The sequence below is a fragment of the Notolepis coatsorum genome, assembly GCF_963971535.1.
Source record: "Notolepis coatsorum genome assembly, chromosome: 8".
Lineage (NCBI taxonomy): Eukaryota > Metazoa > Chordata > Actinopteri > Aulopiformes > Paralepididae > Notolepis > Notolepis coatsorum.
In genome coordinates, this window is record NC_140172.1 from 60868020 (window position 1) to 60890316 (window position 22297).

Genomic DNA, 22297 nt, shown 5'->3' on the forward strand with positions numbered 1-22297 from the left:
GGTTCTGCCTAAAGCTATGTATAAGGTGGCAGCTATATTGAGTCATGGGGTTACCCATGTCTCAAGCTGTGGGATGTTATCACAAGTGATGAAAGTGTTCTATGCTCCTAATTACCAAAACTATACAAAACATTTTTGTAGAGCATGCTTGATCTGTTGTAAAAATAACTCGCAGGGTGGCTGCCGACCAAAAATAGGAAGTTTCCCTAAACCCACACACCCATTTCAAGTGATACATATGGACGTCATAGAACTATCTCAAAACGGTAAACTAAGATACTGTTTGGTAATAATTGATGCATTTTCTAAATGGGTAGAAATATTTCCAACAAAAGATTTAACAGCACTTACAGTAGCAAACATACTAAAGACATCTTTTCAACACACTGAATATCATCCATAATAAGATCCGACAACGGAACCCATTTTGTGAAATGAGGTCATCACGCTCTGCTCACGAACGCTCGGTATTGAATTAAAAAACCACTGTGCTTATCACCCTCAAAGTGCTGGACTGGTAGAACGCACAAATGGCACTCTGAAACAAAGACTGAGAAAATGTGTAGAGGAAACAGGAAGGCCATGGCCAGATTGCTTGCATTTAGTAAAAATTTATATGCGAGTGACACCCACAGCAGAAGGGTTAACGCCATTCGAAATTCTGTATGGCCGCCATTTTCCAATGCCTATTATTGCGGCAGATCTCACTAAAAGTGCAGAAGAGACAACTCTTGCAGAATGGATGGCTGTTATGCTTAAGAATAAAACAATTAAGGAAGCAAATGATCTGCCTGAGCCCTTATCTCTCCCACAGGTCAGCATTCTCAAACCAGGTGACCAGGTGCTGGTAAAGGTGTTCCGAAGAGCCAACTGGGCCACGCCACGCTGGGACGGACCATTCCAGGTGCTGCTAACCACACCGACTGCAGTGAAGGTGGAAGGAAGACCCTCTTGGATCCATCAATCACACTGTAAAAAGCTTGAAATCCTGCCCAATCTCGACGTGTAATTGGAAGTCCAGCACTACAAAGGGGGTTAGTTCATTAGGAATTAATCGTCTCAAACCCTGGTGAAGAAAACAACAAATATTACACATTAGAAAATGGGGACGAACATGAAAATAACTGTGGTTATACTGATGGTTACATGCGCAATAGTACTCACATCCCTCGTGTTATTCTGCCTACCGTATCTACCACTGGTTCCTAACGATGACAATGACTCAGGGACTCCAAGACTCACTGGTGATGAAACACTCCTCTCACTGCACAAGAGATGGACATATCTCAAAGATCCAACCTGGGACTACAACACAGGAACACACAAAGCACCTAGAATGACGAATAAATGGTATTTCTATGTGAACACCTTGGCAAAAAGCTATGATAAAAATGAGTGTTATGTGTGCTCGCGCATTCCCTATTCTAGTTCCCAGGTGACCCTCTACGGAAAAATGATGGACAAGTCACGAGCCATGTGTTATGCAAGTATGGGTGGGATAGGGTACCAGCATAAAGGCCTGATCATTAATGACACTCACCCATACAGCCCAGGTATTACCAAGGGCACATGCGCCCGTAATTTTTGGATCAATTGGAAGAAAACCTCTGAAAAACTGAGACCCCAGCGTGTAGTCCTCGATACAAAAGGTGCAAACCACCCAATATGCTATTATCAGGCAATTGGTGACATTCCCATGGGGAATACCACCAATTGTGACCAAATTGTGGTTCACGGAGAAGGTGCTCCAGTGGACCTCTCAGGGGTATCAAACGGAACCTATTGGGTGCAGGGAGGATGGTGGTTGTGCGGAGACAACGCTTACCCCTTACTGCCAAAGTATTGGACAGGCACCTGCACGCCCATATCTGTGACTGATCATACGTTCTTCCTGGAGCCAGGGGAACGGCCTGTCACTAAGAATAGACACAAGAGAGGTTCAGAGCAGCCTTTGAAACCTCATGACGCTGTATGGGGTTCTGATGTACCGGCCGAGTTTAAACACTGGTCAGATGGCAACAAAGCAGTACTGACCCTCTTCCCACACATAGGAGTGTTGAAAAACATCCTACGGCTTGAAACCATGGATTACAGGCTTGGGCTGTACATTAACTCTTCCCTTAAAGTAGACACACTCCAGAACCACGAGATAGATGCTATTCGTACAGTGGTTATGGAAAACAGGATGGCTCTTGATTTGATCACTGCTTCCTCAGGGGGCACATGTGTGCTGATAGGAACTACCTGTTGTACTTATATTACAGATGACGTGCATTCAAAAAATATGACAGATGCAATGGACCGACTAAGAGAGTTACAGAAAGTAATGGCTAAAGATCATGTTACTGGACAGGGCTGGTTCAATTGGTTGATGGAACGGGGGTGGCAGGTACTATTGGTGAAGGTGTTTATGTTCCTGATAGCCATAATGTTGATTCTGTGTGTGTTCACGGCATGCATTTTCCCTCTGATAAAAAACATGATGCGAAAGATGTTCTCGGGGATGGTCGGGAATTACATAGCCCTGCAACAATTAGATGAAGACACGCCCCCAGACTATGATGAAGAATGTGCTAAGGATGACAATGAACTGTAAAAACAAATGACGTTGATTTCTATATGTATCTGTGTTTCCTAATTCATTATGTCTCTGTACTAACATGTCTCTTGGTAAATGCTTCTAAGTGCACGTACCGGCTTAGAAAGTGGAGTTCCTCTTTCTGGTGACAGACATGTATTTCGCTAACGGAAGGTCAATGAAAGTTGGGCCTCCCAGACAGACAGCTCTAATTAACTGTTGCTTGAAATATAGCACATGTTCCCTTTGTGTCTGTGTAAGCTCTCTGTAATAAAAGCACTGCAAACGGGAAGTGTTCTTCAGTGTGTGCTGACCATCAGACACGCTCCCTGTTACTGCAGAACTTGTACGATCAAACCTCTCTTGTCTTGTTGTTTGAAGACTGGTTACAGTGCAGATTGAAGCACGGTACACGGTTAATTATACCTAACAACGGGGATATATCAAAGGGAGGAGTTAAAGGGGAGGTACTGATACCGAGGCAGAGGAGTCTGAGAACATCAACTGATGAATTATGGACAAGGGCTAGTGAAAATGGTTGGTATAACTGGGCGTTATATACAGTGAAGAGGATGATGTCTGACGAATGTATCATGTGTGCAGAATCGCCATTAGCTCTACCTATAGTAATTCCAGAGCCATATACATTTGAAGAATGTGCCAAAACACAACAGAGAGAGTGTAGAGAGGGTAGATTTACTCCCACAGATGATGTATCACCATTGTTTGAACTTCCAATGTGTGGAATTCAGTGTAGACTGCTATATGGTTCAAAAAGAATACATGAGCACTTAGCAGCCCCAAATCTTTTTCTATTTCAACATCCCGATATTCAAGTAAACTTTAAGGAAGCCTGTAAGGAATTTGAGACTAGTACGGACCAGAAGGAACCAATCACAGATTATAGAGTAGACGAACTAGCAGAGTATGAGTGTTTTGCCAATGGAGGACATGCGACAGATGAGAAAAGAGTTGTGGTAGGCAACACAACAGTAAACTGCAAGACCACGTGGGTAGTGTCATGGTTTCCAGAGTCAGGGATGAGGAGTTTGTTCATAAGAAAACTTTGGTTTGAAAATCCAGAACCACTGGATCAAACGTGTGCAACTATAAAAATTACCAATCCACTTTTGTATCTGTTAAGTGAGCAGGCATTTGCGGTTGCAGATAGTTATTGGATGTGTGGGGACAATATTCTGCAAAATGAACTTCCACCATGATGGGTAGGTATGTGTGCCCTGGTAAGACTAAAAATTAATGTAGTCTTATTGTATGAAGGAGTGAGCGAGATGATTCAAGTGGAGGAAGCTTTAAATAAGCTTGATAGAACAAGGAGAGGCCTGTGGTCTCCTGGAGTACCAGATGGGGTTGTGTTGAATGAAATTAATCAGCCCACTGGCGTTCCAAAGGAGTTCAGGGCCCAAAATGTAGTAGCATCAGGGTTAGCCTCCATCTTGCCATGGATAACAATTAACACTAACGTCAATTGGATTAATTACCTGTATCTAAATCAACAAAAATATATGAATTATACACATGCTGCATTCACGGCCATAGGCCAACAATTACACGCTGCAAGTATAATGACTGGGCAGAATAGACAGGTGTTGAATTGGTTGATGGCGGCCCAGGGCGGAGTCTGTAGTATGTTCGGTAAATTCTGTTGTACATACATTCCAAATAATACCGCCACCGATGGAAGTTTTGCTGTTGTTATGGAAAAATTGGAAAAACTGAAAACTGAGCTTAACACTTTAATCGCCGATGACGTGTTTAGATGTCATTCCTAGCCATGCTCATTCTGCCGAAGACGCCGTAACTCGTCTTTGATATCAATAATTCAAAAATCTGTGATCGAAATCATATTTCTCCTCCGGAGACATGAGATGTACTGGTGAGCTCCACTCAACTGTCTAACGGTTCAAGAGCGCCATCCGGTGGCCGATCGGCAGATCGGCCAAGAGGGAGGGGCACGCCAAACAGGAAGTGCTCATCCATAATCCGTCCGGGCACTCGCGATCGGTAGCCGAACCCCATCTCAACACACTGGATAATCAATCGCTCGCCCTAACTCAATAAACAACGTTATTTGGACGTATATAGTATTTTACAACCTGGAAATGGTTCATCAGGATCAACATCCCATAATCGAAAACTGTCTACTCCACACTCATCCCCCAACGGCGCGAGGAACATACGGTAAGATCCAGCGTTATTTTCTAATGTATTCCATATAAACTGCTCTGATGATCATATGACCCACACTAGACGAATGTATAACATTGCCCACGGAATTATAAACGCCCCCTCGCCCATCCGGTCAATATCAGATGATACGTAGTAACTTCTAGAACCACGTCCAGTTGAAATTTTTCATCTGGCAACGATCGCTACCAAACTGTATTTAATCATCAATATAATGCATTTGGAGCTATAAATCAAGTCTGGAGAAAGCTGCAGAAAACGATAAAAACATACTTATACTTTAGACCATATTTTAGTATGAATATGTGAATGAAAAAGTATATCGTTGCTACACCCTGAACAATGGATATAGGACATTGAATGGGCCATAATAATGGCAATTTAGCAATAGAATTTAAAAAGTTATAGCCCTGCAAAGAAGGGGAACTTCTCCATAGACAAATAGAGCTGGCTAGGGATGGTAAATTATGAATTTGAACCATGGCGACCAAAGTGTTAAGGTGAATTCTGGCAGTGAGGGTCTTTCATGGGATTGGCTAGAGCAAAATTTAGGAAAATGGGGTGCCATTTTAGCCAATGTAGCAGTATCTGTGGTAGTGGTACTAATTGTAATCTTCTTGTTGGCATGTTGCATTGGACCCTGGGTGACGAGATGGTGCCGAAGGACAATGGACAGACAAATGGACACAGAAATTGGCATACAAGGAGCAATGATGATGATGAATGGACAAGGCATACAGTCATCAGCCCTTTATCTGGATCCAGGTTGCTACGAAGTACCGCAGCAGGAAGAACGGGAATTGATGGGAGCAGGGTAACACAAATGTGGGACGACAGTAAGGTTGAATAGAATGAGGAGTGGAATTCGGAAGTCGGATGAATTATGAGTACACAGGAACGGAGACGAGAAAGGTTCCCGAACAAGGGAAGTGTGTACTATTAGTTAACAGTATTACCAAGATGTTTCAACATATGAGGGAATAGCTTCATATAGTGTTCTGTAATACAATGATAATATATGGTATTTGTTTAAAACAAAATCAATTACAAATAGGGAATACATTCACTATTTATAGAAATGTGTTGAAGGAGGTTAAACTTGTGCATGCTGATGGTTCATGAATAACAACAAGGAAACATAGCATTTCATGTGCCAAGAGGACGGCACTGGGCATGAGTTTTTCCATGAAAAATATCCGCAACATGGTTTTTTCACTCCTGCTAATGGCATGTTTCTAATTAAGAAGAATGTTTTGTATAACCAAGATATATCTAATGTATATCCTGCATATTTGTATATGTACCAAGTTATGTGTATTTTTAAGTATACTCATTCACTTTGTTCTGATAGATCAGGGGTTCCCAAACTTTTCAGGCCGGGACCCAGAAAATAAGGCGTCAGAGAGCCGCGGCCCAATGCACATCGTCACGCTTTTTTTTTCTTCTTTTTTTGCCAGGCGACCGATTTTTTAAGCCAAATATCACTTCAATCCTATTAAGTTAGTTCAAGTTAGTTATTCATTTATATGTGCTATTTATGAGAGGGCTAACTTGTTGCAAAATAATGATGATAATAATAATAGCCTCATTAAAATACTATTGTTGCTTCGGTTGTTTTCAGCGTTTTATGTGCATAATCTGTTATTTAGTTTGAAATGTTCGTTGAAATAAGTAGATTTTTCGTTTTTGTTTATTTATTAAGTTAATATAAAACCATATAGTCACATTTTAGAATACAATAGAATAGAACGCGGCAACAACTCCGCAGCAGCAAATTGTCATCACTTTCCCCACTGAGTTACCATACACTATACAATATACTATGCAATGTACTAATATACAATACGGCTCACTTTTCCCACTTCAATGACAGAGCCGCTGTTTAATAATATTGTCGCGGCGGCGATGGAAAGCAGGATGCGCGAGCGCAGGATTTCAGTGTGTATCATGCAATCATTTATCATTTAACATTTAAAAGGCATACATTGTTGTCATACAGAAGTACAGAATACTTTTATCCAAAATGCTTCTTACTGTTACACTGTTAGAGACTGTGCTAGACAAATGAATGACTAATTCGGTCAGAAATAACGTTAGTAAGCACTGCTTATATGCTTATTATGTCTGCGGGGTACAGTAAACGTTTCTCCCGGTACATTCTGAAGAGCACACCGCTGTATGTTGGAGAACCAGCGGTCTTCCGCTCCTCCTCACTCGAGTGAGAGAGCAAAGCCGTGCGAGGGGCTCTCTCATTCTGAAGAGCACACCGCTGTATGTTGGAGAACCAGCGGTCTTCCGCTCCTCCTCACTCGAGTGAGAGAGCAAAGCCGTGCGAGGGGCTCTCTCATTCTGAAGAGCACACCGCTGTATGTTGGAGAACCAGCGGTCTTCCGCTTCTCCTCACTCGAGTGAGAGAGCAAAGCCGTGCGAGGGGCTCTCTCACTCGAGTGAGGAGGAGCGGAAGACCGCTGGTTCTCCAACATACAGCGGTGTGCTCTTCAGAATGTACCGGGAGAAACGTTTACTGTACCCCGCAGACATAATAAGCATATAAGCAGTGCTTACTAACGTTATTTCTGACCGAATTAGTCATTCATTTGTCTAGCACAGTCTCTAACAGTGTAACAGTAAGAAGCATTTTGGATAAAAGTATTCTGTACTTCTGTATGACAACAATGTATGCCTTTCAAATGTTAAATGATTAAATGATACACAGCGAAATCTACGCTCTCTCATAAATGATACACAGCGAAATCTACGCTCTCCTGCTTTCGCCAACGGCAGCGCGCTTGCCGCGGGGGCGTGCCACGGCGTATCACGTGGCCGTCGCGGCCAATCAGGCCAGCCCCGGAAATAGAAACGGTTGCGGAAATGATACAGGCTACCGGGTCCCAGTCACAATGGCTTGTTGGCCTTACACACACACACACACACACACACACACACATAGACACACACACCCACACACACCCACACACACATAGACACACACACATTGACACACACGCACACACCTACACTTTATACATACTTTGACCAGTTATGTAATTAGCAGGAAATATCAGAGAGACATTAAGACGCCAGTAAGACACACTCTTTTACACACATGTACACACACACACACTCACACACATAGACACACACACCCACACACACATAGACACACACACATTGACACACACACACACGTTAACACGTACACACACACACATTGACACGTACACACACACACGTTGACATACGGTCTTTTGCACCATATGCCGGTAAGCCTCTGATCAGCTATATGTGGGAGCAGAGGGAGGCCTATATGATACTGTAATACTGTAGGGCTATAATTATGAACTATGCTATATTTGAGTAAATGGACCCATTGTTGTGTGAACTAAGGTGCAATCACTAAGAGGAGACAGTCTGTCTCATTTGGATTTGATAACTACAATAGAAGGATATTACATAACAGTAGCGCCAGCACACACACCTTTATACGCACGCACATATATATGCACGCACACACACACACATGAATTCACACACACTCACACCAGCATAAAGTCATTTGCACGCATTTTGTGCCCATTTTGGTAAACAACTTAAACACGTAAGTCTGACGCATGTCTGACGTAGGTTATGTGTCATATGGGGTATAAAAGAACACTGCTAGTTTAGGAATATAGGATTTTTGGCTGTCTGATGTCACTGATGATTTTGTCTTGCATTAAAACCAGTCCTCCGCGGCAATTCCAATTGAATTCTGTGTCCGTCTCTCTATTGATAAGATATGGATTTATTGAGTATTAAGTATTGAGTCCAGCTTCTTTACAACATCACGGTAAAGAACAAATACCCCCTACCTTTAATCGACTCTGCTTTTGAGCCCCTGCAAGGTGCCACCATCTTCACAAAACTGGACCTCAGGAACGCCTACCACCTTGGCCTTCAAGACACCACTCGGCCACTTCGAGTACAAGGTAATGCCCTTCGGCCTGACCAATGCCCCTGCTGTCTTCCAGGACCTCATCAATGACGTTCTCCGTGACGTACTCCACCACTCCGTATTCGTCTACTTAGACGACATCCTGATCTTCTCCCGCTCCATGGAGGAGCATGTCCAGCACGTCCGCCGGGTCCTCCAGCGTCTTCTAGAGAACAAGCTGTTCGTCAAGGCGGAGAAGTGTGAGTTCCACGTCTCCTCCAACGGCTTCCTCGGCTACATCATAGAGGGTGGCAAGATCCGGGCGGACCCCAAGAAGATCAGAGCGGTGTCCGACTGGCCCCGTCCCACCAACGTCAAACAGCTCCAACGCTTCCTGGGATTTGCCAACTTTTATCAGCGGGACTACAGGGACTACAGCCTGGTCGCGGCGCCCCTCACCCAACTCACCTCGCCTTCGGTGCCCTTCGTCTGGTCTGACGCAGTGGACTCCGCCTCTGCACCCCTGCGCCTTTTTCTCACGCCGCCTAACCCCAGCCGAGGTCAACTACGACATCGGGAACCTGGAGCTCCAGGCGGTCAAGCTAGCCCTGGAGGAATGGAGGCACTGGCTGGAGGGATCGGAGGTCCCCTTCCTGGTTTGGACGGACCACAAGAACCTCGCCTATGTTTCAACGGCCACGCGCCTGAACTCTCGCCAGGCTCGCTGGGCGCTGTTCTTCGCTAGGTTTAACTTCACCCTGACCTACCGGCCTGGTTCCAAGAACACCAAGCTAGACGCCCTCTCCCGGCAGTTCGTCCCTGAGGAGGGGCCCACACACCCCGACACCATCCTTTCCACTTCCTGTCTGGTGGCCACCGCCACCTGGGAGATCCAGTCCATCGTCAGGGAGGCACAACGTGCCCAGCCGGACCCAGGTAACGGTCCACCTAACCAGCTTTTTGTCCCTGACCTCGTCCACTCCCAGGTGCTCGAGTGGGTTCACGCTTCCCGGTTCGCGTGCCACCCGGGGATCGACCGGACACTATCCCTGCTGAAGAGGCACTTCTGGTGGGTCACCATGAGAGAGGACACCCGCGCTTTCGTCCTGGCGTGCACCGTGTGTGCTCGTGCGAAGGCCTCCCATGGACCGCCCGCCGGGCTCCTTCGTCCGCTCGCAGTCCCCGGTCGGCCCTGGTCGCACGTTGCCCTGGACTTCGTCACCGGCCTTCCCCTCTCACACGGTAACACTGCCATCCTCACCATTGTTGACCGTTTCTCAAAGGCTGTGCACTTCGTTGCTCTTCCCAAACTCCCCTCTGCTGCAGAGACTGCTGACCTGATGGTACTCCACGTCTTCCGGCTCCATGGGATCCCGGCTGACATCGTCTCCGACAGGGGCCCTCAGTTCATATCCCAGGTCTGGGCTTTCTGTCGGGCTCTGGGGGCCACGGTCAGCCTCTCCTCCGGGTTCCACCCACAGACCAACGGCCAGTCGGAGCGGGCCAACCAGGACCTGGGATCCGCACTCCGCTGCGTGGCGGCCCGGGACCCCTCCAGCTGGATCGCCTTCCTGCCATGGGTTGAATACGCCCACAATTCCCTGTCTTCGGCGGCCACAGGTCAGTCCCCCTTTGAGTCATCTTTGGGCTACCAACCCCCGCTGTTCCCTGCCCAGGAAGAGGAGATTGCCGTGCCGTCGGTGCAAGACCATCTCCGTCGCTGCAGGACGATCTGGGAGGAGACGAGGGCTGCGCTGCTCCGGACTGCGGACCAGAACCGGCGCTTCGCCGACCGCCACCGGACCCCGGCTCCCGCCTATGTACCGGGTCAGATGGTATGGCTCTCGTCTCGGGACCTACCACTCAAATCCGTCTCACGGAAGCTAACCCCCCGTTTCGTGGGGCCCTACAAGATCCTGTCCCTCATTAATCCCTCTGTTGTCAAGCTCCAGCTCCCCCCCCATATGCGCATTCACCCTTCCTTCCATGTCTCCCAGCTCAAACCGGTGGTCTCCAGTCCCCTGTCTCCCCCTGCTCCAGAGCCCCCTCCTCCGCTGGTGATAGACGACCACCCGGCCTACGTGGTCCGGGAGTTGCTTTAATTACCGGTTAATTACCACTGCCCAGGTACGACGTCTCTGCCGAAAGCTCTGCTGCTAGATACCCACGTGTATTTGCTTGCTCTAACCCGTTTCTCTCCTGTGCCCCAAAGGACCGCCGTCCCTGCCTGGACGTCACCTGTTCCCGAAGAGGAACACTTGTTCTCCCGCTGCAACCCAGCAGCTCCCAAGACAAGCACCAGGACCGCTTGCTCGCTCACTGCCGCAGCGGCAGCCACAGGACAGAACATAACCCTGTTCTATTTCCCCCCAATTCCTGTGTTGCTCAATTGACATTAAACAACCTTGAAACCGCTCCTATCTCTTCTCGTGTATTCAGCAATTGGGCTGTGCTCCAGACCCCAGTTCTCACATATGGCCGTCGCTTATCAATGACTTGTTTTGTTTACATCAGGGTGAACGCTGTTGTATTCGCAAATATGAGAGCCAGCAATACGCAGCTCCAGTTAACCTAATTTATACCGTAATGAATCATTAAAAAAATATACCGTTAACTGGAATATGTTGTTTCTTTACACATATGTTGGATTATGTAATTGGTTTGTCATGACAAACCAATAAAAAATCGCTACTTTACATCAGGGTGAACGCTGTTACGCTGCCACCACCCACTTCAATGACAGAGCTCTCATATTTGCGAAGCCATAAGATACAGTTTATGCATTCGCAAATATGAGGAGGCTGAGGAGCTTGGCGCGGCTCATGCGCATGCGCGGCGTAAGCGATAAGGGGGGCGTGCTAGCGTAGGGTCACGTGGGCTTAGTGGCCAATCAGAGGAACCCGGAAACCGAACAGCGTTGTAGAAGGCATAGACGCGACCAGGACACATACCCCACTGGCTTCCCACCCGCTAACACTGCCAACTGTGTTAGTAGGGACGACTGACCATGCCGGAGGTACCGCTGACAACTGGATTAGATCCCAGAGTCTCTGAGGTGGTAGGCGAGTGCTTAGTCCACTGCCCTACCGAGCCGCTCCTCTGCTTGTGGGTTTTTACTTTTTAACCATTTCTTCTGGGATCTTTGATTCTTGCCACATCTTAACTTTTCCTCTTGCCTATCTTTGTGGCGTTGGTTATTCTATCTCCTGTTTCTTTTTGTCATTAGGACCAGCAGGGGGTACATTGATCAGGGGTGTGCTTCTGCTTCACCTATTAGTCCAAGAGGCAGAGCCTTCATGTTATATAATGATAGTTATGTAGTATAACTCTATTTATATGAATGCAGGGTAAAGCATCTTGCTTTTCTCCCTGTTTTCCCTAGTGTCTGAAAGATAAAATTGGTGCATGGAGAAATCCAATAGGTGAAGCAAGATGCTTTGCCCACATTTATATAACTAGTTATACTTCATTACTATCGCTATTCAGTCCTGAATCCAACACAAAAAAGTGGACACAAGGAGACTTAGAAGCCCACAGTATACACAAATGAAACAATACAATGCAATACAGTAATTGGGGGACCCTGCTGTTTTTATCATACATCGATCAATACAGACCGTAACCTCTTATCAAGCGGCAGAAAAGTGGCAATTTTTAAACTTTAACTTGAGGACTGCATACTTTTTTTGCAAACCAAAACAACATACTTTATACTTATAGCACATGCATGAGCCTGGTCTCTTTTGAAAGATGACATTCTGAAGTTTCTGATTCCAGAAAGAAATATCACTTTTAGTGCTAACGTAATAGAGTAACATAGGTCTGGACTTGAGTTGTAGAAAAAACGTGTTACTCAAGTTTTTCTGTAGTAGTTAGTAGTCCAGAGGTAATATTTCTCCAGAAGGTGGTATGGCTTAAAAATCCACAGAGCCATAGCCAGAAGCCTTATGTAGTACATATCCAAATTTCATAAAGATCCATTCATAGATGGGTGATTAGGAGTGATTTTGGTAAACTGTGTACAAAGAAAAACTCAGTTTTCTCATAGACTTCAATTCATTTGGCTGTTTTTCTCTTCCTGTTTTCGTGTTTTAGTTGTTTTTAGTTTTTTAGATTCATACATGTATGTGGGGTATCATTGGAAAGCCACACTCATTGGCTACAATGATCCACAATCATTTTCGAGATCGGATCTAGATTGACGGAACTACTGCAGCCTGAGTCGGGAGTGGTATTTTGCACAATGCTGTGTACTTTGCACAAGCCTCAAATACCGGCATGTAACTTGAGAACCGCTCAATGGTTTTGCCTGAAAGGGCTATCCACAAGCAACAAATGGGGCTTTAATTCGATATATATATATTGTATTACAAAATATGCACACCCGAGCCACTAGGGGTTGCCAAAGTGCCGGTTGCAAAAAGTCTGAAAAACTTCCCATATGTGGTTTGTTGCATGCTAATGTTGTCTTTCTTTTTCAAATGTAGCCAAGAGTAAAGACCTTAACCCTATCAAAACAGCAGTCAAAGTGTATATTTTCCGCACTACGTTTGTTTACCGATGTTTTTAAGATTTACCGTAAATAAGAATTTATTGGGAAAAAAGGTTCCAAATCTATTCAGCAGTCTGATAGTCTGGGGGATGGTAGACAGTGGATCAGAAATGAATAATAATGAGAGTATATGTTCCAAACCATATCTAAAGATTCCTTGATTGGAGTTGGCGGATTTGAGCGCAATAGATAAAGGTTCGATTGCTATGGCAAATAGCAAAGGACTCAGAGGACATCCCTGGCGGGTACCTCTACCAAGAGTGAAATATTGAGATATCATCCCATTAGTACTCACAGATGCTTTAGGTGCCGAGTATAAAAGTGTTATCCAAGAAATAAATTTGGGACCCATACAAAACCTATTAAGGACCTCTAGTAGACCCCCACTCCACCATATCAAATGCTTTCTCCGCATCCAAGGAGACCACCACCTCTGGTGTCTCACCGGATGCAGGAGAGTGAAGAATATTTTGAAGGCGCCGGATATTAGAGAAGGAGTTGTTGTTTTTCATAAACCCTGTTTGGTCTAATGATATGATACCTGGCCTAACCGAATCTAGCCGCATGGCTAGTGTTTTTGCTAGGATTTTATAGTCTGCATTTAAAAGGGAGATAGGGCGGTAGGAGCTGCAGTCAGATTGTTCTTTACCCAGTTTCAATAGTAAGGTTATTGAGGCCTCAGTGAGAGTTGGAGGCAGAGCCCCTTGGTCCAGAGAGTGATTGAACATTTTTAACAGGAGGGGGGTTAATTTATCTATGAATTTTATGGATAGCCATCTGGGCCAGGGGCCTTGCCACTTTGTATCAGTCTAATCGAGTCTGCTATATGACCAAGTACTAGAGGTTGGTCCATTTTGCTCGCTTGCATGCAGGTTATGGATGGGAATTCCAGGTTGTCAAGAAACCCTGTCATATCTGTGTCATCCGCAGGAGTTTGTGCTTGGAGTAGAATGTTTTAAAGGTCTCATTAATAAGAGATGGGATGACTGTGAGTTCTCCAGAGGGAGTCCTTATTTGTTAAATTTGTTGGGATGTCGATCGGCTCTTAATTTGGTGTGCCAGAAGGCGTCCTGCCTTCTCCCCATGTTCATAGAAAAACCCACGTAATCTTAAAAGTTGTTTTTCAGTCTCACAAGTTGAAATTAAATTATATTCCATTTGGAGATTTTGTCTTTCCTTGTCTAATTCAGGGGATGGGGATACTGATAATTGTCTGTCTAATTTTGCAATACTTTCCATGAGCTGTTCCTGCTTTCGTTTTCTCAGTTTGTTTTGTCTTGCAGAGTGGGATATAATCTCTCCTTTAACTACCGCCTTTAACATCTCCCAGAGTAAACCAGCAAGCTGTGCAAACCAGCTTGCCCCGGTGTTCACCGCCATATTTAATCAATCCCTGGCGGAGTCAGTGGTCCCTGCCTGCTTCAAGATGTCTACCATCATCCCTGTACCGAAGAAACCCTCCCCAACATGTCCAAATGACTACAGACCGGTGGCACTCACCTCTGTGGTCATGAAATGTTTCGAGAGGCTGGTCAAGGACCACATTTGTGCCTCCCTCCCCAGTGATATGGACCCTATGCAATTTGCATACAGGACAAACAGGTCCACTGACGACGCGGTCTCCCAGGTACTGCACAGCACTCTCTCCCACCTTGACCGTCAGAAGGGGGGCTATGTGAGACTGTTGTTCATTGACTACAGCTCAGCGTTCAACACCATAGTCCCCACCAGACTGGTGGACAAGCTGATCGAGCTAGGTCTGAGCTCCGCCCTGAGCGCCTGGGTACTGGACTTTCTGAGTGAAAGACCCCAGGCAGTCAGGGTGGGGGGTCAGACCTCCAACACCATCACTCTGAGCATCGGGTCCCCCCAGGGCTGTGTTCTAAGCCCCCTGCTGTACTCACTCTACAAACACGATTGTGTGGCCAAGTTCAGCTCCAACTCCATAGTGAAGTTCGCAGACGACACGGTGGTGGTGGGGCTGATCTCGGACAACGACGAGAAGGCCTACCGGGAGGAGGTTGAGGTACTGGAACGTTGGTGCCAGGACAACAGCCTGCTCCTGAACATTGGTAAAACCAAGGAGCTGATTGTGGATTATAGGAGAGGACAGCAGGAGACACACACACCACTGATGATTAACGGGGCTACCGTGGACAGGGTGAGCAGCTTCAAGTACCTGGGGGTCCACATCTCAGAGGATCTGACATGGTCAACACACATAGACACAGTAGTAAAGAAAGCGAAGCAGCGCCTCTACCACCTGAGACAGTTAAGGAAGTTCAGAGTATCGGGGAAGATACTCCAGTCCTTCTACTCAGGAGCTGTAGAGAGCATCTTGACCAGAAACATCACTGCCTGGTATGGAAACAGCACGGCACAGGACAAGAAGGCCCTACAGAGAGTGGTGCGCTCAGCCGAGCGTACCACGGGTATTGCGCTACCTACCCTGCAGGTTCTATACAACAAGAGGTGCAAATCCAGAGCCTGCAGAATAATGAAAGACCCCCACCACCCCAATAACAGCCTGTTCCAGCTGCTGAGGTCAGGCAGACGCCTGCGAACCACAGCTACTAGGACGGAGAGGCTTAGGCTCAGCTTCTTCCCCCAGGCCATCAGAGCCTTGAACAATGAACATTGAGAGCCACAGAAACTGAACTATCCACACACAAGCACACACACGACACGCACGCTGAGCACGCTCACACACTAGCAGCCACTTTAACACTCATGCCGCACACACGCACACTTATGGCCAAGAGGAAAGGCCACTTTAAATTAGTATAACAACAGGAACAGTGTATTGCACTACTAAAGCTACCTAGCATGTCCTATATGCTCTGTAAATACTATGTACAGATACCGAGATGTCACACCATGTTACCTGTTTATTGCACTGTTGTTTTTTATTGGATTCTATTATATGTTGTACCACTGTATTTTTATTGGATTCTATTATATGTTGTACCACTGTATTGCACATCGTTGCGGGCAAGACCACCCGCATTTCATTGTATACTTGTATGCCGTGACAATTAAAACTCTTGACTTGACTCTTGACTTGACTTGAGTAGGGATGGGGATATGATGTCAGGGTTATTGGTTATAAGGAATTCGTCAATCACCTTGGATATTGTTTGACAGAATCCATCATCACTCAACAATGTGCAGTCCAGCCTCCAAGGGGGGTGGGATTTTTGTAGGAGTGAGAATGAGATGTCAAGTAACAATGGGACGGGATCCGATATCACTATAGTTGAGTATTCTGTATTGACAGCCGGAATGAAATAATTATCAATATAGAAATAGTCAATTCTAGAGAATGTTTTATGGACCTGAGAGTAGAAAGAAAAGTGTTTTTTACTCAGACGCCATGGGTCCACACATCCTATTTGGGTCACAAATGATGTAATTGATTTGGCCATTTTAGAAGGAGAGAGATACTTCGGGTTAGATTTGTCTAGCTGTGGGTTTATTGCACAGTTGAGGTCGCCCCCCAGAATCAAATGGTGAGAGTTCAATTCAGGTAAACATGCTATTACCTTTCCCATGAATGCTGCGTCATCCCAATTGGGTGCATATAGATTAACTAGCACTACCATGACATTATTAAGGGATCCTGAAACTATAATAAACCTGCCCTGGGGGTCTGCAGTAACCTTAGTTGGTCTGAACTGTACTGTTTTATGTATTAAAATAGCTGTACCCCTTGCTTTGCTATTGAAATTGGAATGGAAGGTTTGTCCAACCCAAGAGGCCTTCAACCTATGATGATCCTTTGTGGTCAGATGGGATTCTTGCAGGAAGGCTATTTCGGTTTCAAGATGTTTTAGGTGGGAGAGTATTCTACCTCTCTTGACTTGGCCATTGATTGATTGATTGATTGATTGATTGATTGATTGATTGATTGATTGATTAAAAACGTTATTAACATATTGCAGAATGGGTACAATACAGTACAGCTCAATACACAATTGTTAATGGGATGCAGACCAGAGAAAGACTTTTGTCTTGTTTACATCAGGGTCCCCCATTTTCAATTCATCAGGACATATATGACATACATGACATACAGATAGACAGTACTGCTACATCTATACATTTATGACATACCAGATTTGCAAATACAGTACTGTTTGTGATACAAAAATAGTCCAGAAAAGGGAGTATATACATTTGCAATGTACATAAAAACTGTACATTGGAGTAGGTTGGGTGGGGTTGGGTGGGGTGGGGTTGGGTAGGAGGGGTTGGGGGGGGAAACACTGTACAACTGTACAAGCAAAACTGTACATTGGAATATTGACAACCATACTAGGTAATTTACTGTACATTGGAGGGGGTTGGGGGGGGGACACTGTACAAACAAGCAAAACTGTACATTGGAATATTGACAACCATACTAGGTAATTTACTGTACATTGGAGGGGGTTGGGTTAGGACATTTACAGGGGTCAGTTACGAATTGCAGTCTCCCCTAGGTGTTCTTTGAGAGTGGTTTTGAAAGTGGGTAGTGATTCACATTCCTTTACAGCTTTAGGTAGGGCGTTCCATATTAATGTGGCATAATTGCTAAACGTGTTTAGTCCCTTGTTTGAGCCGAATCTGGGTTTAACATGATTTGTGGAGCTCCCTCTGGTGTTGTGATCGTGGTATTCACTGACCTTTGGGAAGTATTTTGACATGTACATGGGTACATTGGTCATGTAGTGTATCTTGTAGACCAGGCCCATTGCAAGTTGCTGTACTCTGTCGTCTACTCTAAGCCATCCTAGGTTGTCAAAGTGGGCAGGGGTGAGGTGGGTTCTAGGAGTAAGGTCAAGCAGTAGTCTGACCAGTTTGTTTTGAGATGTTTGTAATTTTGTTTTTAGCGCCTTTGAGGTGCTTTGGTACCATGAGGTGCAAGCATAGTCGTAGTACCCTTGAATGAGTGCTCCTTATTACATTGGATGTCATTTTGTCACAGGAAAGATTAGCCTCTAGGATGGAACCCAGGTAGGTAATTTCATCTTTCCTTGTGACAATATTGTCACCCACTGTAACTGAGAAGCCGTCGGTCTTGCTGAGTTTGTTATTTGAACCGAAGAGAATGGACTCTGTTTTGCCCATGTGTAATGATAGTTTGTTAGAGAATGGACTCTGTTTTGCCCATGTGTAATGATAGTTTGTTATCAGCGAGCCATATGCAGATTTTGCCTAGTTCCGAGCTGAGGGTTTTTTCAACCTGTAACTTGTTCTTGTCAGAGACCAGCAGGGCTGAGTCGTCCGCAAACAGGAACAAGTTGCAGTCACAAGCTGATGACATGTCATTTGCATAAATTAGGAACAGTAGCGGTCCTAGTATGCTTCCTTGTGGAACACCACAGCTCACTGTGAGGGGGGGGGGGGGGAATAGGGTACCGTTTACCTCCACCATCTGTTCCCTCCCCTCAAGGTAGGATTGCATGTAGCTCACTGATAGACTATCAAAACCAATTGCTTTTAGCTTGTCAATCAGAATGGAGTGATTGACAGTGTAGAAGGCCTTTTGTAGGTCCAGCATGACCATGCCGCAGTATTTGCCCGCGTCCACCTCTTGTTTGATGTGGTCGTTCAAATAGAGAAGGCATGTGTCAGTGGAGTGGGATGTTCTGAAGCCAGATTGGAATTCGTAGATTAGATTTTTTTCCGCTAGGTCCTTTTCGACCTGTTTGTAGACTATTTTTTCCATGACTTTCGAGATGGAGGTAAGAATAGAAACAGGGCGGTAGTTGCCTGGGTCTAATTTGCTGCCCTTTTTGTGCAGAGGGGTCACCCTGGATGCCTTTGACATTCCAAGAGACAAATCTTAGACTTGCTTGTGAATCCATAATCTTATCCGGACACCCGGATGAGAAAGCACCACACACGGAGGGAGTGGCACTCATGCTTTCCAAAGAAGCGCAGAGGGCCCTCATCAGTTGGGAGCCCATCAACTCCAGAATCATCATAAAGATTTAAAACCACCCATAAAATAATTAAACTACATGTCATACAATGTTATGCACCCACCAACACCACAGATGACGAAATAAAGGACAACTTCTACAACCAGCTACAACAGCTACTCCAGGCCAGGAGAGAAAACGACATCTTTCTCCACATGGGCGACATGAATGCAAAGGTTGGTGTTGTAGATTTATTTTGAAGAAATAGTTGGTTCTGGTCCATGAGAAGAAAGGTAGGCTTGAACAACAGGTCAGAGTAAATGTCTCCTTGGTTGGTTGTTGATTTATTTCAGCATAGCAGCAAACAGCAGGTTCATAGCACAGCAGAAGATAGGTCCATCCATGACAACAGCCTCGGCTAGACTGTGTTACAAGTGGTTTAAATACAATCTTCACTAAAAAAGTGAGTCTAACCCTCCTCTGTGATTGGCCTCAATACTTGATAAACTGGTTTGTTGTGTCTCTGTGTGAGTGGTATCTGATGTCTGTCTGTCTGTCTCTCTGTGGGTGGGTGTGTGTGTGGCGTGTGTGTGTGTGTGTGTTCCTCAGTCTAGTAACAAAAGGTCATTCTGTCACACCCTAATCAACTGGTTTTGACCTCCAAGTGGGGGCTCTCTCTCTGGGGAACCTGTATTTTTGAGTGAGCTTTGGTTCCAGCCATTGGGACAGATGGCTAAATCCACATTATTGTCTGCTCTCAACTGGCCATTCTGATTATGTTATAATAATGTTTAACACTTTGAGCGCCACTCACGGCTTATCTCGGGTTTACGATAGTTATGTTGAAAGCCACTCACGAGATTTATCGGAATTATTATTTTTTTTTTTTTAGCGATCTGAAATATTGCATCACGCGAGCCTACCCTAGCCTACCCAGGGGCCGCCGGCGATCAGATGTGAAAAAAGCGCCCCCTATCGTCTCCCAGATGGTAAATCACCCTTTTGGAATGGACTCAATGAAAATGGATGGGGAAAAAAAATATTCCAGTCCACATTTTACAGTCCACTGATGCAGCTGGAGTTACCAGAGTTCATTCTGGATCCTCTGAGCCCCGCGGATCATGAGTTCTACTGTATACACGTTAGATCTATACACTTATCGATTTTTTCGAATGGTGATCAGGAATTGGAATATACCATTTGGATACCATCTGATGTCAGGTAAGGAATCTATGTTATCAGTGTTAGGATAATCAGACTCGTTTTCGAGGAGATATAAGCTTTTTTGTGATATGTGCTCTATCTGTTTCACTGTAAAATCCATGAGGAAATGAAAGCAGCTATTATCAGCGTGCGGCTCGAACGTGCATGCGTGCACGTATACTATTGATCATCTAGCGTTTATTTGAAAACTATTCATAAATAGGCAGACAAATATCAACGTTCTGGAATATTCCAGTAAAAGCCGATTATCACAGAATGGGCTGTTTTTCACCTGAAAACGGGTGCTTTTCAAAATGCTCTCAAACGGAAATGAAGCGATAAAAAACCAATCTGCCTTGACAACGCTGACTGGAAAATGATTATTTGATAAGCGACGGGCAGATTAGACACATAGCCATAATTTAAAACATAGATTAGGCGATATTAACGTTAACATTGGGAGTGGACTGTGGCATTCAAGGGGGTAAAAAGGAAAACACGGCGTGGCGCTCAAAGTGTTAACCAATCAAAAATATACTACATTGGGAACAACAACAATGGATACAAACTGATTATGGGAAAGCATGGAATCGGCAGCATGAATGAAAACGCCTGTGCGGACTACAACCTGGTCATAGGAAGGACAGTTTACCCCCACAAACCCGTTCACAAAGCCACATCACCTGACCACACCACAGAACAGGTTTAGACAGACAAACACACACATCTTTTTTTGTATTTTATTTTTTTATTATTTTTTAAACAAACACATAAACAAACATGACAACACACAATAGGATATACAAATACACATATGCTCCAGCTCGTACCCCCCTCTCCCGGACCCCCCATTGGATAATCCAACCATTATAATTTGTTCCTAACCAGACACTACCATTATATGCTGGCTTTTATTCTCTCCACCACTTCTAACCACATTGCCATTTTGGATTCATTGAGACCCAAAATTCTAGCTGTTGATATTTCTTGATAAATCACATCGAGATATGTAAAAATCCAGACCTTACGGCACATTTTTTCCGGTTGAAACCATTGTGATGCTATCAGCTTTTTAGCCACTGTGATACCGGATAAAACCAATCTCTTTAGCTGTGGAGGTACTGCATGCTCAAAGACATCATTCAGCAGTAATACAGCGGGGTGTACAGGTATATCCAGAGTTAAGAGATTTGACAATTGCTGGGTCACTTCTTTCCAAAATATCTTAACTGGTGGGCAGTCCCAGTACATGTGCATAAATGTCCCTTCGTCCCCATTTGTACATAAGGAGCATTTGGAGTCTTGTTTGAGACCCATTTTGTTCAGTCTTATAGGAGTTAAGTATGTCCTGTGAATATAGTTAAGATTGATTTGTTGATGGTCCGGGTTCCTTGATGCAAGGCGTACATTTGCCCAGGCTTCTTGCCAGTCAAAGTCTATCTCCAGGTCTGGTATATCCCTCCTCCAGACTGAGTCTAGATGTAGGGTTTCATACGAGGCCGTTAGTAATTGATGATAAAAATCTGAAACAAAACCTCTCAATGTCTCTCTTTCATAGAAGAATTTGTGGTATCTGTGGTGTACAATTGGTATCCTTAATGGAACACCGTGAGCCTTCAAACATGCCAATAACTGTGCGTAAAAATAATATGAGGACTTGGTGAGATTAAATTTTTTGCATATCTCATCAAAACTACAAAAACCCTGTTTGTTGAAAACGTCTCCTAATGTGTGTATGCCTTGCTTTTCCCATCTAGGGAATCTTATAGGTTGTTTTCCAATCAAGAGTGCATTGTTATTGAATAAGGGAGTATGATTATGCCATTTATGTGGGATAGAGTCTTTTTTTTGTGTTTCACGCCATATCCGGATTGCATGAGTGATTATGGGGCCAAATTTCCGTTCGCATTGCTTAATTGATAATTTGGTGTACACTATGT

The 22297-nt window shown here is 44.8% G+C and overlaps 1 protein-coding gene across 1 annotated transcript in view; it reads right to left on the reverse strand.

Annotated features, from left to right (window-relative positions):
- Positions 1–1043: 1043 nt before the first annotated feature.
- LOC311233466 (olfactory receptor 4K5-like) overlaps positions 1044–22297 on the reverse strand; it is a gene marked incomplete at both ends in the record, with an annotated part of 46630 nt that continues 25376 nt past the window's right edge. The window contains one exon of the mRNA XM_084320433.1: positions 1044–1066. Within this exon, the coding sequence (XP_084176559.1) occupies positions 1044–1066 (23 nt within the window). The remainder of the gene's footprint in view (positions 1067–22297) is intronic.